This window comes from Varanus komodoensis, unplaced genomic scaffold (assembly GCF_004798865.1).
Source record: "Varanus komodoensis strain SLA01 unplaced genomic scaffold, ASM479886v1 scaffold90, whole genome shotgun sequence".
Taxonomy (NCBI): Eukaryota; Metazoa; Chordata; class Lepidosauria; order Squamata; family Varanidae; genus Varanus; species Varanus komodoensis.
Genome location: NW_025336599.1, coordinates 489,924 through 509,556, shown reverse-complemented (window position 1 = coordinate 509,556; position 19,633 = coordinate 489,924). Strand labels below are relative to the sequence as shown.

The 19,633-nt window shown below is 44.6% G+C and overlaps 1 protein-coding gene across 2 annotated transcripts in view; it reads left to right on the top strand.

Annotated features, from left to right (window-relative positions):
- LOC123017274 (RNA binding protein fox-1 homolog 1) overlaps positions 1–19,633 on the top strand; it is a 242,826-nt gene that overhangs the window by 182,775 nt on the left and 40,418 nt on the right. For both annotated transcript variants that reach the window (XM_044418531.1, XM_044418532.1), the window contains exon 10: positions 3,805–3,869. In XM_044418531.1, coding sequence (XP_044274466.1) covers positions 3,805–3,869 — 65 coding nt within the window. The remainder of the gene's footprint in view (positions 1–3,804; positions 3,870–19,633) is intronic.

Here is a 19,633-nt window from a genome sequence, read left to right as displayed (position 1 = left end):
GGTATACCACATCCACTGCATCCCCTCCATCTAGCCATCGCGAAAACTTGTCATAGAATTCCATAAGGTTTGTCTGGCAGAACCTGTTTTTGCGGAAGCCGTGTTGTGTGGCTGTCAGCCTCCCTTCCCTGTCTAGCACTACTAGTTCTCTTTCTATTATGAGACTTTCCATTGTTTTTCCTACAATGGACTAACTGGTCTGTAATTCCCCATGTCCCCTCTACTACCCTTTTTGAAAATTGGGACCACTGATGCCACCCTCCAGTCCTCTGGAACTTCACCCATTCTCCACGAGGCCTCAAAAATGGAGGCCAGAGGGCGTCAGAGAACCTCTGCCAACTCTCTAAGTACTCTTGGGTGTAACCCGTAAGGGCCTGGCGCCTTTGTAATGTCCAATGCCCTGAGGAGCCCCTCGACTTCAAGGGGGATGACTCTAATCTGTGCCCCTATGTCTCCAGCCTCATCTCATCTCCTATGCGGATATCCCCCATCCTGCTTTGGGGAGAACTCAGAGGCAAAATAGTCATTTAGCATCTGTGCCTGTTCCCTCATATCAGTCACTGGATCTCCTTCCTCCTTATTTAGTGGTCCCACCACTTGTCTCTCCTTCCTCTTCCTATTTACATGCTGAAAGAAGCCCTTTTTGTTGCTCTTGATATTCTTGGCAAGTCTCAGCTCGTAATCAGCCTTAGCCTTGCAAAGAATTCTTCTGCAATGGGCCTCCTCCTGCCAGTATACCCTTTTGTCTATTTGCCCCAGTACCCATTTCCTGTTGAGGTTCCTCTTTCATCTAATCCCTCTAACCACCTCCTTTCACATCCATGACGGTGCTCTTCTCCGCCTCCCCACCTTACTGACTAGAGGTATCGTCAAGGCTTGCGCCTCCAAAACCTCCCTTTTGAGTGCCATCCTCCCCTCCTCAACTCGCTTACCTTCCAGTAACCTATCCCATGAGACTTTCCTAGTCTGGCCTTCAGTTGGCCAAAGTTGGCCCTCTTGAAGTCCCAGCTTCTAGTGCTCGACCTGCTGCACATCCCCAGTCCCCTGATCTCAAAGCAAAGGATGGAGTGATCACTCGCATCCAGAGCTCCCCTAATCTGTACTTCATCTATCAGCTCCTCCCTATTGGTCAAGACCAAGTCAAGGATGTTTCCCCCCCTTGTCGCCTCTCGTACCCTCTGTGTGAAAAACCCTCCCTCTATAGCTTCTAGGAAGCGACGTGACCTGGCTGTCACCGTCGAGTGAGTCTCCCAAGTAATATCCAGGAGATTGAAATCTCCCATAATTACTGTGTCTCTCCCCCGAGATATTCTTAGAATCTGGCCTGTCAGGACGTCATCCAGGGTCTCAAGTTGACCTGGAGGGCGATAACATACCCCCACTGTCAGGTTCCTTTCCCTGTCAAAACCCCTAAGTTTCACCCAGACTGCCTCTACAGACTGCCTCTGCTGTATATATGGAAGGAGATGCTCCCTCAGGTAACCAGGCCCTAAGCCAATTTGTGCTTTTTAGGTCATCACCAGTACCTTAAATTGGGCCCAGACTTCAACTGGTAGCCAGTGTAGGTGGTTAAGGACCAGCGTTATGTGTTCATACCTGCTGGTCCCTGTTAACAACCTGGCAACTCTATGCTGATCCAATTGAATTATCCAAACCGTCTTCAAGGGCAGCCCATGTAGAACTTGATTATATCATGTGGGCACTTCTGTGCCCTGAGGCCTAGAAGTCCAGATACAAAGAGGTTTCAAATAAGTGGTGGAGCAAACTAACAGGTTTGGTTCCTCACAACTCCAGGTATGGCTGGGAAAGCCTGCTTCGAAATCCTGTGGAGAACCGCTCCCAACCTTCTCATGCCATACTGAGTTAGGTGGACCAATGAAAGGTGTGTGGCTCAACAGCGAAGCGACAGAGGGATAAATGGATTTCACAAATGGATTCCCGCAAAGCAATGAGTCTACATGGGTAGGAAGGAGAAAAATGTTTGACCAGGCTGGAGTTAGTGCAGGCCAGTCAGGTTCTGACTGAACGAGCAGCAGCATTATAGAGAAAAAATGGCTGAGGGAACAGAACAACGGGTGGTGGGTTTGGGGCACTCAAAGTGGCGGCGCAAAGGAAACCAGAAATCCAGGAAGGAGCTTCATGTTGGGTAGAAGGGTGTGCTGATGAAGGAGTTGACAGATAAGGGAGCTTTACAAGTCGAACGATGTGTGCGGTCAAGCTAAGGAGACAAAGCAGGAACAGTCTGTGACCCCCTAGCCAGTACCAAAAAGATCATCCAGACTCCCCATCCTGAGCTCAGAAAAGAACTTTGAGCTTGGAGCTGGGGAATGTGTTCAGATCCCTGTTTCCCCATCATAGCTGACAGAAAGAAACATGTCAAAGGCATCTTCAGGGTTGTAAGAGTAATCCTGGATAAGGGTAAAGAGGATGCTTGGGTGAGATACATTGCAACTATACTTCTAAATACCACTATGGCCCTCTTCAAAGATATTTATCTGGATTAATACACTGGGAAGCGTGCCGGCTTTGTGACATCAAAATCTGTTTCTGTGCCACCCTATCACTTCTCACTTTTTGGCACTCTATGGTAATCCAGGACACCTTTAATTAAATATAGTTTCCCACTGCATCCGAAACAGGATACTACATTTAACAGGTTCAGAAGAAGGCGGTTTGTTAACCCAGCTTCAAACCATGGTTTATGATCCGCTCTTTTTTTATATGGTTAACTATGTGCAATTGGAAACTGGCACGTCATCCCATATCAGGAAGGGTGGAGGAAAGCAAGTGTGTAAACAGGCAGGGCACTTGGTCATATTTCAGCTGCGCACACGGAGATATTTACACGTGAATCAGGACTATGGTATTAAACACCATGCCTCGCAATTTTTAAAACTGCAGCTCTTAGCACTGGGGTCTCTCCAGTTACAGTAGGGATGTGTGAAAAAGCACGCTCTAGACATGTACGCAAATGCAATTTGCAGTCAGAAATCCATACTTTTCTGAGCCTCTGCGATGTTTTCCTCAGCCTTCACTTCACACAAGCTAAAACAAATGACCCAAACTCGGGGGTCCAACTGTAGTTCTTGAGAGAAAGCACTCTCAGGTGGGGAGCATACAAGACAAGGCCTTTCCATGGGTGCCCAAGAAACAGGCTCTCCTGCAGTTCTTAATTCTTGAAGAGGTGCATCCAATGATGGGGGCATAGCTAAGCCCTGGCCTTTTTAGAAATTTAAAGATAAAAATCAACACCTTTAAGTGAGCCCAAGAAGTGATGGGCAAACTGTGCAGACTTCTCACCATCAGCTTAAAATCAGTGCCAAGGAGTGATGCAGGTCCCCTTTGGTTCATACCTGGCATCTGATCCTCAAAGGTGCACTGCAGGACTGGTGTACCCAAATGTTCCTTTTCGCTTGGCTTCCTCTCATCCCGCCCCCTTCAGTGGCCATCATTGCATTTTTTGGCAGTGGATTCTGTACAATATTCAGGGCTGCGGTCCTCTGTGTGCTTGCCTGGTGAACTCAGTGGGACTTGCATCTGAGTGGACATGCACCAAATGGTTCTGTGAATTACTTTTGCATGACTCCAGCCTCTGATATTGTGTGAGCAGTTATTTATGCCTATCAGCTCATTCAGCTAATGTACAATCCTGTTTTAGATGCTGTCGTTAACTGTGACACTGTTTGCAAATCTTTGTAGCAGAACATGAAAATCATAAAGCAACTAATTGTTGGTAATGATGTGGGGTGTTTGTTCATTTCTGAAATGTGCTTTGACTCTGATTAGAATGTGTTTGCATTTCAGGGTGGTTATGCTGCCTACAGGTATGCGCAGCCCACCACAGCCACCGCGGCTGCCTACAGTGACAGGTAAGATGCAATTTACTGCGGAAAACATACTTCACTGGAAGATCTTGAAACTCACCTTGGTCTAATGTCACCAGGCTCTTCTGTTGTGTGCACACCTAGAGTTTGGAAGGCTGCATAGTTGCAATCCATGAAGAGCCATCAATAGAAAAATGAGTTGCCCACCTACACATAACTATCTCCAACCTGGTACCTTCAGATGTTTTGGTCTACAGATTTCATAAACTGCAACCAAATGAGGTTCTGGGAGTGGTAGTGCAACAGATCTGGAGAAGGTTGGTTAGAGAAGGCTGGCAAAGGATATCATTCTGCCCCTCGTATCAGTGGCAGCCCTCTCTTAATTCATAATAGCAAGGGTTTGTCTGTGACTGCAGAAGTCTTCCTCAACTTGGTACCCCCACCCCGCCAGAGGTTTTGGACTTCATCTCCCATCAACCCTGGCCAGCATGACCAATAGTCAGGAATTCTGGCAGCTGTAGTCCAAGGTGTCTGGAATGTACCATGTTGGTGAAGGCTGCTCAGTACTACAAATCTTTATTACTAAAGGAAAATGGCTGCCAATGGAAACAGTGGCACTCAGATCAACGTAGAACTGGGCTGTCGTAGAAGAACGTACAAGGACTCCCCAGCAGGAAAAGACATTCACTTCTTGCTCCAAACCACTTTGTCCCTGAGAAGCCTCTCAGGCATTATTAAAACTATAGCTGTGCACAAATAACCTCTCAAAATTCTCCTGTTTATGAGCAGCATAATGCAGAGGGATTGCTTCACTGAATTTCTCCAGGGGAAGGAGAACCTCCAACTGATGTGCAGTAGGACTCACTGTTGGCAAGGGTTGTAGCACAGCTCCTTTCTTTTGTTCATCCGTCTGTCCATCTTTCTTTCTGTCCTTCCTTCCTGCCTTCCTTTTTCAAAAGTGTTTTGGAGATGTTGCACGGCCACTGAAAGTCAGAGGGGACAACATGTCAAGCTCCAGGATAGGAAAGATGCTACTGGTGAAGCAGAATCTGTTGTCCAATTCCCCGAAAGGCTTCCTCCCATCTTCTTTTGCCTCACTCATTGGGTGCCTTATAATTTATTTTTGTGGTGTTTCTGTGCTTGCCTAGTCACTGCCAACTGCCCAGGTTGCCTATACTTACTGATTTGAAAAGGGCCAGCTGGGAGGAATTATCTTGGGATACTTTTGCTGCACTTTAACTGAACTGTAGGAAGATGAGGAGGCTGCAGGTTGCCAGAGAGATGATGGGATAATAAAAGACTGGACATTTGTGCACACTCCTTGTCCATCTCCTACATAAAGTGAGTTCAAGAAATCCAAACTCAGCCCATGAGCATTGTTGTGGAATTTCTTTGTTATTCATTTTCTTTCCAAAAGCATTTTTTTCAATCCAAGTAAGAATGGTCAAAACAATGTGGGAGAAAATTTTGGGTCAACACTCATGGATATTTCCGCCAACCAGATTCCTTGAAGAAGAACGGAATGCTTCTTATTTGCTTCCCGGGGAGATTCAGTGAAATGTTCCAGTGTCTCTTAACACAAATAAGGTAGAGAATTTTGAGAAGCCATTTGTGCAAAGGAATAATTATTATCATCAACAAAATTGACAATAGGTAAAGAGAAAACGGCTCAGCTCTGAACTCAGTAAGACTTGCTTCTGAATAGACATGTACGGAATTGCACTGTGAAGCTACAGTTCTTTGTACACTTAAGTGTTCACAAGCTGTCATTGATCTGGAGCATGTTTTGCAGTGAATGTGCATAGATCAGTATCACAGCAACACAATATTGTGAATTTCTATTCAGAAGTAAATTCCACTGAGCTTAAGAGTGCACACTCCCATTCAAGGAAGTAGGGGATTTAGGCAGAGCTACCAGGGGATGTGCCCTGCTGAACCCAGTGGGTCTTAACTGGGATGTACCATGCTTGGGATTTCACTGTACAGCACCCTGATTTCAATACGGCAGGTAGCAAATCCTTCAGTCTCTCACACTGCACTCAGGGGTACATACAGGTGTAAAGGATGCAGCCCTGTGGTGATGCCTGCACACCTTGAACAGGGAACAGGGAGGATCACAGGCATCCTATGGAGGGTGTGAGGGACATGGGGGTGAAAGTTTTCCCCCTGCCTCTCCTGTATTGCACAGCCTTTGTCAGCTGATTTCACCCAGGTTGTCACTCCAGAGTGGCAGGGAAGAGGCAGCCATGCTGCCAGGGTGTCTCACACCTCAGCCATGCCAACCACCACCCCTTCCCACTTCCCAGAATGCCCACCCCCCCAAAAAAAAATTCAATGAGGTCACTATTATGACTTCACAGAGGCAGCTGGCATGGTTTTTTCTGTGCTGCCTCCAAGGGGAGGAGCATGAATCTCCGGTTATGAGGTTGGAGCTACTGGGCAACCTTCTAGCTGGGAATCCCAAGCTCTTGTGGCCATTTCAACGCTGTCTCGGGGCTGCAGCATTGTGCTGGGTTATGCCTGATATGACAGAAACCCGTCCAGCTGAGCCTGTTTGCACAGAACATTCAGCTGTGTAAGAGTAAGGATTTAAAATGTAAATTTGGAAGACCCAAGGAAAATACAGGAATTTTGGTAAAGGGAATAAAATACAGGGTCGGGTGGCAAGGGATGTCAGACATTCCTCCCAGTGCCCAGGCTTCACTGGTTGCCTGGGGCCAAGAGTTCCCTCATTGTGGGGAAGCTCTGGAGGCTCAACTGGAAAGAATGTGCCAGGGCAGCAGTGTTGCTTAATTTTCTGGTCCTGGTTCCCCTGGGTGGAAAAACGAAGGGCATGTGAAGGTGGAGCAGTGCTTTTTTGGTCGATGTTTGAAGTGCTGTCCATGGATTCAGTTTCTTAATGGAATATCTCTACCTACTTGAATGTTGAACTGCTCTGCATGCATAGTTGCCTTCTCAATGTGCTTATTATTCTGGTAATGAAGAAACACTCACGTTTGGTGAATAAAATCAGTTTGCATGAGCTGGCTGAGGCATGCTGTGTCCGAAAGGTAAGCAAGTTAACATTTTTTCCCCCTGACTTCCAGATCAGCCTTACCACTCCACTTCTGTTTGTGCCTGATCTACGACCAGAGTTAGGTCTTGTTTTCTTTTGTTTCCTACTTGGGATAATCCAGTTGTCTGGAGTGCAACTCAGCAATTCTCATTCCATTTCCACAAAGGTGTGTCATTGGCATGTGGTGGCTAGAAGTATTTTCTCTGTGAGCTTGCAGTGCTAAAACTATCTCACAATCATTTAGAGGCAAACAGGCAAAAAGAGAAAGAGAGAGAGAGAGAAAAAAACTTCAGGTCACTCTGCACACTTTCCAAGGATTTCATGTGCTTCGTTACAATCAATGGTTGCATGATGTCTCTGTTCATAAAGGAACTGCACTTCCTGGGCATGCACAGAACAGGGTGAGAAAAGGTTCTGCAAAGGTTTGGGATACCACAAGCTGCCACTGCATGGGGCAAAGCACACCAGGATCACAAGCCACTGAAGTCAAGTAAGGCCACCTGTGCTCCCCGTGGAGGTGGGCAGTTGCACCTCAGCTCATGGGCTGAATGCAGCCCTCCTGGACACTTAACTTGCCCCATTCACTTTCTCAGAGGGCAATGCCCTGTCCTCCAGCTGCCTTCCCCACAACTGATGTGGGTGGTTCTCCAGATTTTGTCGTTATTTCACATTCTGAAAGACTGGAAGGCTTAGTGAGTAGAAATGGGACTTTTAGAGAAACTGTGCTGATGTTTGGGATATTTTAGTCATTCCCCTGTTTGCCCTTGGCTCCTTCCAGTGTGTGGTTTCCCCCTCCCAGAGCTTGCCCCTAACTGAATGTGGGGAGGGGGCAGACAAAAGGAGAAGAGACTTGGACACCCCTGCTTTACAGTCATTAGGAACTTTGCTCTCCTGGCGGCCCTGGAACATTTATTGCTCTCAGGAAAAGGGATGCTGGATGCACCTAGAGAAGGCACAGAGAAGCTTTGCTCCATTGGCATGTCATGGCACAATTGGAACATGATTGGGACAGCTGGAATGTAGCCAGTGGAGGGGTGGGAGCATCAGTTCCCCATGAGCTGGGAAGCTACAGATGCGGCATCAGCAATGCTTTATTAGCAAATACTAAGCCCATGAGAGATACAGCCAATATTCCAATCAGATGTCCCAAGCACTAAAACAGTTTTCCAGATCTTTTGCCTAAATGGGCAAAACATCCCATGCGTACAGCTTATGAGAAAGCGGATGGGCTGCAGCCAAAGCAGTTGCGCATGAAAACAGGAGTGGAAGTGTCAGAGAAGGCTTTTAGGTGCTGTGGGGCTCCCCACGTTATCAGTCACAGAAGAGAATGGTTTCTCTCTCAGTCCCTCTTTGGCACATCTCTATGCACACATCAAATCCCCTGCTTTTGTAATGTACAGTGGAGACCAGGCTGCTGGTCTCACAGCAGTGCTGTGCATTGGATAAAATGCAGTCACTTACATTCCAGAGATCCAAGTTACCTAGTTTAGTCCAGTGGTGTGACAGCAATATTCAGTGGTTTCTCCAGGAAGGGAAGACTTCCTTCCAAAGTGTTGGTTGGACCGCTTGGGGCAGGAGCGAGAGTCCTCTGAGCTGCCATCAGGCTTTGCCTGAAGGAAAACATGCAAAAAGAAGATGGGATTGGTACCAGGGATGTGCCAATCTGTCCCATTTTCTTTCTGGGCTATCTCGTCCTTGCCCAACAAAAGTGCTACATCTGGAGGACATTTCAGGGTGCAAAAGCAGACACGCTGTGCTCACAATGGCAGGATTTTCTGAGCACTGCTGAGCCCATTGTTCTTGCTTTCAAAAGCACCCTTCAGCTACTATTACCTTGTAAAAGCAGCTTGCCTTCTCTTTGCATCTTGCATCTAGCAAGGGAAAGAAACTTCCCCTTCTTCCCCAGGGTCTCCTGAGACTTAATAGCCTAGCAAGAGTTAACCCCTCAGAACCCAGGTGCATTGGCATTCAAAAAAACTGCTCCCCCTAGACCTGATATCCTTTTCTTTCTGACTTGCCTAATTAACTCTGGGGCTCCTTAGGCTCTGGCTTTGGAATTTGTTTTCAGTCCCCACCTTTGAGTGAAAGTGGCCTTATGTTATTCCCAGGCTGCATCCCATCTGAGCCCTGTGCAGGAAGAAGATGCGCAGCCATGCTCAAACTCTGCCAGTCTGAAGCAGTTCCAGCACAGCCATCTTCTCCCTCTCATTTATGAGCTGTAAACCGAAGAGGTGCATCTGCGGATGCATTTCTTGGGAAGTGCAAACCCAAATGCATTTTGGGGCACCCAAAAGGCATTTCTGAAACTGCACCCTGGGAAGAGTATTCCAAAATTGCACCCAGATGTTCACTTTGCCCCATAGGCTAAAGTGTGGGAAACAATATTGAAAATGCATGATGTTCAAAGTGCACATTTACTAAAGTACACAGGTTTTGGAAAGCAAATGCAGTTTCAGGAATCTGTGAGCTCCTCCCAGAGAATGTGCTCACATTCAGGCGCACATGCAGCAGTGCAAAGGGGGCCATGTAATATGGAGGCTCAGCAGGCGGGCGGCCCTGCGGCGTTTCAGCAGTTTTACTACATGGGATGTTGACAGACCAGGCCTGGCAGCTTTACAGTGTGTGATACTCAGGAGTGGATGTGGCAGAGAAGTTAGCTCCAATCAGGTTGTTGTTTTCATTGGAACTTACCAAACTTTGGCAAATTTCCTCATAAGTGGAATGAAGAGAATAGTAAAAACTGCTGAGTGTGGAAAACAATGTGATGGACAGATTTGTCTACCAGGCAAACGAGCACCTTGGAACCCGCAGGTTGTAAAAGTTGGGATGTGATCTCTGCATATTCAGCTATGTTTCCAGTGCTGAATTAGGTCTGCAACCTCTTTCTTTGGTTACATCAAAGTTAACCCAGCTGAAATTTAACAGAACATTGCAAGCAAACAGAACTTGATTTTCTCTATGCTGACAATAAGTGTACCTCTTTAATTAGTTCAGTGCAGATGGATGGCAATTTAGTTTGGTTTACTTTCAATTAGATTGGAATGAAATTTGCAAATTTCTTCATAGGCAACTTGGTAAGAAATTCAGGTGTATTTTCTTTAAAAAGATGGGGGTGCAGGACCAGAACTGACCTTTTCATCCATCCCTATTCAGGAATGCTCCTCTGATCATGTGCAGAACGCATATTCCTCTGGCATGAGCAGAGAGGCCTTCCTACATCTCCCAGAGTAACTCTCCGTGCAGGATTGAAAATGGCCTGCAAAAAGAGAACTTACCTAGCTTTTCTTCTGGGATTCCATTCTAGGTGTGTGAAATCAGCTTGTATGTCTGACTTTGCAGGGAGAGCAATGTGACCTCATCGAGGTTAATCCCAGATATCCCAAATGGAGGCTTTTCCATTTATTTTTTGATACTATTCTTCCTCTCCCTCCTCAATGCCACCCCCACCTCTCACCAATAACTGTACTTGGAGAAGGAAACATCAGAATTAGACCACAAAGCATTCCAGAGTTCTGGAAGCAGCACTGACAGGTGTCTGCAAAATGCAAGCAAGACAGAAGCATTTTTATACAGTAATGGACACTCAAAACTATTCAAAACTGTTTGCAGGCTTTTTGGCTCTCTGGGAACTTTTTCCTGAATATGACAACACATGTCCTTTTCCCACCAGAAAATAGTTCCCTAACGCCATCACTCTGGGGAGGGTGGCTCTACGTTCTGCTACACACCTCCCAATTGGCCTGGGAGCACTGCCAGAAATGGCCTCTCTGTGCATGGGATAAGCCATTTCAGTAGAAATATTGAAAAGCTGTTTGCAACAGGATCACCATAATGGCATCCTCAGCTCCACCACCCATGGAAGATTCAGAACTTGGAGACTGGGAGCCTCTAGTCACAAGGATGCTGCTTGGTGATCCGCCTGCTACCAGCAGATTATCTTTGTGCTGCAGATATACCAAACCCAAATTTCTCTAGGCTTACTAGAACTCCTTTGACTTCCTTTGGTCAGAGGAACCTCCTTCCTTCAACATTCATGAGAAGCTTTACTTGAGAAGAAGTCCTTGGACAAAACCTGGTGACATCAGACGAGTCTGTAGGGCTGGGTGGGTTCCTTCTTCATCTATCTGAAATATTTGCTAAGACTTTATCAAAACTCCTTTAGCTTCCACTGGAATTCCCTAGGTGCCTCTTTCCATGGCCCTATGTCTTGTTTCAGTAGCTGTTCTAGCTTGGCTAGGTGGCTCCCAGCTGATTTAGCTTTTCACATCACTCTTTACACAGGTGAGATCTCCTGCCTCCTACTCTAGTGTCACCTTCCCTCATCCTTGACCCTCCCATTTTTCATACTGTTCCTTCCATCTGAGCATCACTTAAAGTGTAGCCCTGGTATATAGATCAAAGAAGTACTGACGCACCGAAAATAACATTTGGACAGGAAATAATGTACTTCTGCATTGCACCAATCCAGATGACAGCTGGTCAAACCCAGCTGGATTAGGTAATAGCAAGATAATACTCATATCTCCCACTGCCCCCTCCACCATCTTACTGTGCTAAAATATCTCTAACACACTAAATGTTCAAATACACTTTTTATGTATAATTAGAATTGCTATACCATCAGTCTTTTGCATAATCATAGGTATTTTAAGTTTGTTTGAGTATTATTTAGCTTCTTGGTTTTAAACATGTTTATCCCCAGCCGAATAAAGATTTGGGGGGTTAGTTGCAAATCTATTAAATTTTAATTGCTTTTCTCTTTGGGGAAAATTATAAAAACTACTTTTAATAAGTAACCTATGCAAATACTACTTTGCAGATATGAAACTTTATGCAAACATGGTTACTTCAAATTATGTTTTAGTTGCAAACTGTTTGATTTTCATTTATTAACTTTTTATTGATTTTTCCCACTAAAAGAAAGCTTTGGGTTTTGCATCTGATTAAATTAGTTTCCGCATTCCCTCTGGATAGTGGTCCTTTCTAAATTCTAAGATGGCAATAATGGGAATTAATTGCTAATTCTGCATTTAAGTGAAGTATCAGTTTAAAACTGTTCATTTCTTTTCTTCCCAATTTAACCCTCGCTTTGTGTCCTTTGCTATAAATGAATATTATTTATCTGGTCACAAGAGTGAATTATGCTCCCTTCAGCCAATTCTTATCATTTTGTAATTGCCTTACAACAACCAGGGAAATGCACAGATATGCATGCATAAATTTACACATGCATGCAACTTTTGCTGAAATTATCTGAGATTCCTTTACAAATAAAATAGCTTATTTGTTCGGGTATAATCATAAATTTAGACAATGGCAAGGTTCTAGTGTATGCTATTAATGAGATGGATAGAATAAAAGAGTTGCACAGCTGGTGAATATGTAAACAGGAGGTTAAATGTGAGCACACACAAGTCTCCGGTCAGTAAACCATTGATAACTTTTGCGTAGAAAATTGTTTGGGATGACATTTGATGGGATCCCAGATTATCTCATGCTGAAATACTGCTGAATGTAAGGATCATGCAGCAGAGAAATATAGGCGACAACAAGAGATGAGAAGCAGGGAAAGGAATTTAAGTAGTTCTTAAAGAAGATGCATTGCTATGTTTAAAAAAAGACCAAAACTTGATGCAGTTGTTGATGCTCCACTGACTTGTGAACAAGTAATTTCTGGGTGCTTAAAAAAGAACTATGTATTCGAACTGGGTATTAAGAACTAAGTTTGCAAGTCCATTGTGTCCCTATCCCATAGAAGAAACAAAATAGAGAAAGACTGGGCGAATTCCATCTATGGAATTCAATAACATATGAATGAAACTGATTCAGATGTTCTTGTTCGCCTACAAAAGATTTGCACATGTCATATTTATTGTAATATAGTAACACATAAGATGTTTGCCCAAACGACTGCATACTAGTACCAGACAGAAAACTAGAGGCTAGCTCAGGCATTACCGTGGTGGTAAGAACGATGCAGAATCAATTGTCAACTTGCCTGTAATCCAGCTTTTGGCAAACACAGCTCACAAACCCATACGAGCATCCTCCATGTCCTGTTCTCAAATGTGCTGCTCCTCACTCAGTTTCAGCTGGAGTACCTGAAAAGAACTACAGTTAGGACAGCAGCAAGACAATCCACTGAACAAAGCCACCCCTTGCTGGGGTTTTGGGCAAGACAGTGGGAGAGTGGAAGGGTCCTTTAGTGGCATTTAGGGGTGGAAAAGAAGCAGCCTGGATTCCAGGTGATTCCTCCTCCAAGGACGACCATGTGAACTTGCCCCGAGACTGCTAGAAAACAGTGCAAGCTTTTCAGGGTTGTTCTTTTCCAGCATAGAACAAGTCTCTGCATGGCAGTGGGACATACCCTCATTTTGTCATTGCATGATCACTCAGTATGTTGCTAGAATGTATGTAACGCTGTGACCGGATTTCGACAGATCCATCACATTGGCTCAGAGAATGGCTTGCTTGAATTGAGCCCGAAGGCAAAACTCATTCACATTGACTGGCTACCTGCACTCCCGCTACGCTCCCAGTTTTCTGTTTGACGGCTTGATTTGTTGCATCTTGGAGTGGAATAAGGCAGTGTTGGTTTTTTTACCAAAAGCCGGGCTGGGGGAGTGGGGCGTGAATGGTAATCATTTTAATTTAATATTTATATTTTTAATTTATATTATAATTATTTTAACTTAGTGATGTAAGCCGCCCCGAGGCTTCGGCGAATGGGGCGGCATAAAAATGTTTTAATAAATAAATAAATAAATAAAATATACAGAATTGGGATCAGAGGCAGGGATAGCCATGTGTACCAACTCATGAACAACCCTCTAGCTTTGTAGATTTTTTCCCCTTAATACTTTGTTTATATGATGACCCCTGGAGTAAGTGGGTACTTGTGCAGGAGGTATATAATGATGCACGTTTTTATGGAGCCAAGTGAGTCCATGTACATGCCTAACAACAGATACAGCTAGAAAATAAAACAGTGGTAGCTGTCTTCTGCAAATGTCCCTCACCCTGTCCCACAATAGCTGGATGCCAATGCCAGATTCTCATTTTCAGACTTGTGGGAAGTCCTTCTGCCATTATGGAATTTGAGCAGTATCCATAGCGCCTCCAGGTGGGCTCTGATCCAGGCCTTGCACAGCACTGACTACTTGATTAGCTTCGGGAGAGGTATGGCTCCCTGGGCCTTCAGACCATGCCTTGGGACTACAGGCATGGAGCTCTACACGTGGTTCTAGAGTCGGTTCCAGGTGACACAAGAGAACCATTGGCATGGAAAAAGGCAGCATTCATTCAGATGGCCAAGTGTGTCAGTTAGAAAAGGAAGTCTAAAAGGGCATATCCACTGCTAATTCCTAAGGCTTATGAGTCCTGTATTTCATAGTGCTATATACCTACAGAACCTCTTTGTTTGCTACAATTATTCTGCTACATGAAGGCAGTTGTAACTACACGGTCATGTGAGTTCTTGGATGCCCATTCCCTTGAAATGAATAGAGCCGTCCTTTATGTGCATCCTGTCTGCTCCACACAGCAAAACCCGTTAGATAATGCTATTATGACAGAATTCTTGTAGGAGGATATAACAGAGGTGTATTCTGTTCCACAGAAAAGCAGTCACTATTTCTAAGAAGCAGACATGGGTTATGTTCCATTCCTATGCACAGACACAAACACACTGCTTCCCAATGAATATTTTCAATGAAATTTTTCAGTTGAGCATTTTTCAATTTTTCACCCCACATGAACAATATGCTACCATTAGTTGCATCTGGGGTCACTTTCCTGCCCCAGGTGAGAGCACTTCAGTCAAGACAAATGCTGCATATGAAAAGCCTTTGTTCTGGCTGAAATCCCCCCTGTGACTGGTCCCTGCCCAGGAGGTATCAATCAGCATAAGAAAGGCTTTCAAGCTCTCAGCTTGTACAAGTACTTTAAGGTTTAATCCTTCCTGAGGCCATGCATAACAAGAAAATCTCCATAACAGTATTTGGCTGATTGACTTTGTCTCTAACAATAGTCTGGCCTACAAAAATCATAGCAACACTTTCCCTTGATGTATTTTAATTCTGCTTGCTGAAGGTTTTAGCGAAGAATCCTAGCTTTCAGAAGAAACCAAGGTAACCTGTATTGAACATTCTTTTGTTCCTGTATTAGGGGCCTATTTGGGGGCATATAAAAATTCTCCACAGAAATACGGAAATGTGTGGGGGCTATTAGACCTTGGTCATGTTTTGGATTATAGTGAGGGGGAAAATCTCTGTAAAACATAGGAGCAGACATTTGAGGATGTTTTTGACTAGGTACTTTGTGACAGTGTTGTAGAAAGACAAGTCTGTGGGAGCAGTCATGTGAGCACTGCAATGTAGAATGTGAGCTGCAAGGTTCTGGTTACACCAGAATGTGGGGGGTATCACTCCGTGTGTTTGTGTCTAAAAGTTAGAGTCCACAGCAGTTAGGAAAATGGATCTACCTGAAGTTGGGCACAGTGGAACAGGAAGCTGGTGAGCTATTCATTGGGTTGTGTTCTTTTCTAAAGATTATGCCTTGTTTTGTATTCAGAGTGAACAGAATTTCTAAGATGCAGTACATGCTGAACTATCTAATAGCTCAAACACTGTTCATTTTTGGTGCTTGTTTCTGAGGCATTTTGGAGAAAGAGGGATTTTTCGATTTGGGTGGATTAAAGTTAGCCCCATCCCGAAAGAATGAGGCAGGAGAAAGAAAAAGAAAAAACAGTATTCTATTGTAACCTTCACTTTTTTTACCTGCATTAGAGCCAGTTGTGCTGGTTACAGTGGGTGCATCTAAGTAAGCCTGCACGGTTAGTTTCTCTTCACAACAGCTGACGAGGAGCACAGGCAGATGAAAAGAAGAGTGGAATCCCTTAAGAGTTAGAGCAAAGCATGTGCAGCTTCTCATCCAAGCAGCATGTGCTTAAATCTGCCCACCTGCACCAGTGCTGAAGGGGCAATTGCCCTGTTCCCTCCTCCATCTGGCCATCTTGTGGGTGAGGAAGGTGATGCTGGGAGATGACGAAGCCAGGACAGAGTGGCCGAGCAGGGGTTGAAGTCTGGGCCTGCAGCATTGCAATCCTGGCCTTGAATTCATGCCATCCCATCTGAACACTCCAGCTCATGACCAGGTGCATATTTTCACAGGAAGGAGTGCATTCGTGCATGTTTTGCTCATACATGACTAACGGTATTGTGGACATTTTTATGGGCATTTTTCACAAGAGGCACCAGTGAGCAGGAGTAGGAGCCACAGGAGCAACCAGTGAGTTGGTAGAAGAGCACAACTAAAGTGCCACCTGTCAATGAGAGAGGTACATGTTCCTCCTGTTCCATGTGTTTATCCTCCCATGGGTTAACCTGCCTGGGGTGAGGACTAGGGTTGCAACAAGATCTCTTGGCTTATCTTGCAGCCAGTTGACCTTGGAAATTCATCTAGGCCTTCCAACCCAGTTGCCCCGAGTTTCTTCTTCAAGTTAGGTTCAGTGTCTGGAATTTCTAGCTTGGAAGACTGTATTTGGGAGAAGCAGGGTTCAACATAGAACTCTACATGTTTCCTTCCTGAATTAATTAAGATAATTTCTAAGATTAATTCTGAGTGGGAATGTGGACACTTTGCTGTAGCCTTCCACACCTTTAGCATGTTGGCTTTTCTTCCTTCCCAGTGTTACCAATATGTGCTGTTCAAGATTTAGTTCCTGCTGTGGTTGTTTACTGACACATGCTTTGGTACACTGATAAAACACCAAATGGAGACTGTTGATATGATCTTGCACTCAATCACCTCAAAGGTGCTTCTTCCATCAATGCATTAAGTGTTTCATCAGTGCATTCAAGCACATATAAGCCTTGGCAAAACACTGCACAGAAATCTTGATGCATTTCTATGATCTCATGATTGCCTTGGGGGGCAGTGCGTTTTGTCAGAGCAAGGGGAAAGACATTGGCATAGTGAAGGAATGGAAAACTGCTAAAACTTTGCTCTGTGTGAAATCTGTCTATATAAAAATGAAACATTCCTAAAACATGCCCCACTTGGACAAACAAGCAGGTAATGAATTCATAATGGTAGAACTGAGAAGCAAAGTGGAAGGTGCCCTTGCCATCCAAGGGAATGGCAGGGGTGAAGATGGAAGAGAATGGTGACTCCATTGCCCGGCATTCCTGCATGCATGTGCACCCTTTTTGTGCACTCGGGAATCAGGATGGCATCACTGCCAACGTTAGCCCCCACAGAAGCATAACTTAGGGTGTTTGCGGCTTGGGAGTTTTCAAGTGGCGAGTGTAGACACTTGAGCCAACAAGCTATCCTCTGAATCAAATTGAGAAATCTAAAAGAAATTGAGGAATCTACAAATTACGTACCATGGCCAAGGACTACATGAAAGGGTTACTAAAGACTGGCATAGCATATGGTTTTATTAGTGCAGCTTAGCATCACAGATGTGTCATAGCTTCCTTTGCCAAACTGTTAATAGTGAATAAAGTTTGGAAACAGTCCTCTTAATTAGCCTAATTAATTTTACACGCACATTATAGGAAAGGCTGGGACAGAAAAAAGATGAAACAGGAGTTACTTGCTTCCAACCTACTCCAGAAGAGTCAAAAGGTCCTGATTTCTAAGCACCAGTGATGACAGTGTCCCAATGTGTCCCAATTTACAGAGGACACTTCTTTCTTTGAAGGGTTGCCCAATCCAAGTTAAGTTTAAAAAGAAAACTCGAAGAAAGAAGATCTGAGACCCTGAAGTTGTTCATCCACACTTTGCACAGGACAGCAATCGGAGAAGGCAAAAGTCCCCCTAGAGTGGAATGCATTATTTTTCTAAATCTGCATCTATACATAAGCACATATTTATATTATGCAAGCTGGTGTCCTCCTTTCTAATTATGCATTCCCTCTTTTTTCATGAGTGGGAACACACAAGAGAACACCTGGATTTGGTACACAAAGGCAGCTTTTCACTGAATTAACAATACGTATAGTAATTTCTGCAACTTGAAAATAGATGATGATGAAGACAATGATGATTATTATTATTTCATTCTATATTGGCCAATAGATAAAGTGCTCTGGGCAGTTAACCAAACAGAATACAAAGGTTTCATTTTATGGACTCACAGACGCACAGATCCAAATGCTTTACTGGCAGAAAAATACCTTTCAGAGGAAACCTTATTCTTTGATGTATTTTTAATCCCCAAAATGTCAATACTTCCTGGGGACATGCCAATCAGGGTTGGATCCCTCTGCACCTGCCAGTTTCAAAAACGGGGCTATAGAAAGCTGCAGTGGAGAATTCATGACTTCACTTGGGCTTCCCACTTGAGGCTTCTCCTACCAATTGCTAGTGGGCTACATTTTAACTTCTTTAACTTACACCAGAAGGTTGCTGAAGATGGAAGACAGATGGTTCATGGGATAGCCCTCCTTCAGACTACAGGACCACAGGACTGATTGGTCCTCATGTATCTGAATGCACATAGACACCTAGACCTTGGGAAACTCGCAGGGCAGTCTTCTCTGCCACCTTAAATTAAATCTCAAAATAAAAAAACTTGTATCACGAACCAGAGGCTCAAAGTGGTACATTCCATTAAAAAGGCTAATCTCTTCAACCACTGTTTCTGTGAAATAGATTTCAGATTTTCCTGCCTAATTATTTTCTTTTATTACATTTCTATTCCACCTTTTGCACCTTCTGCAAGGAGCCCGAGGCAGCTGAAATGAGTAATCTCTTTTCGTTTTTTCAGAGCGCCATGAGTCAGTCAGGCAGAGAGTCCATGATTTGCCCAAAGTCACCAGGGACATTCCTGGCTGAGGGGTAACTGGAGCCTGGATGACCCAGGTTTCAGTCCCACCCCTTTAACCACTATGCCATTTCCTTGCCATTTCAGGCAGATGGACAAGGTTCTGCTGGATATTGCTTTCCATTTGTAAATAAGTGTTTTACAAGATAAATTCATGATAGAACAAAATCAATTGTCATAACAATAAAGGGGTGATAAAACAATAACCAGGGATAGCTGGCAAGGAAAAGTCTGGTGAAACAAATGGGTCTTTAAGCTGATTATAGAAATACTCCATCCATTGTACCTGATTTCCACATGATCATAATAATAATGATTGTCATTGTAGAAACATAGAAACAAAGCAAGTCAGAAGGGGCCTCCCAGGCCATCTACTCTGACCCCCAGCACCAGCCAGCTCTGCTCACAACATGCCTACCATGTGCATGTCTAGCCTATCCTTGAACACCCTCACTGATGGGGCCTCAACCACTTCCCATGGAAGCCCATTCCATACCCTCGGGGACTTAACTGTCAGGAAGTACTTTCCAGCATCCAAATTGAACCTTGGTTGCCTGAGCTTTGCTCCATTGGAGCACGTCCTGCCCTCCTCTGCAGGGGAGGTCTCTACCCACCTCTGTGTGACATCTCCTCACATACCTGTATGTCGCCAGCAGATCCCCTCAGAGTCTCCTCTTCTCCAGGCTGAAGAGACCCAGTTCCCTCAGTCTTACCTCATATGGCTTTCCCGGCAAACCGGCCACCAACCTTGTGGCCCTATGTTGCACTGACTCCAACTTGGCTATATCCTTCCTGTAATGAGGAGCCCAAAACTGAACACAATACTCCAATTGCGGGCACACCAGAGTCGTGTAGAGTGGTAGTAATACCTCTCTCAATCTAGAAGCCACACTTCTGGCTATGCAACCAAGGGTGGCGTTC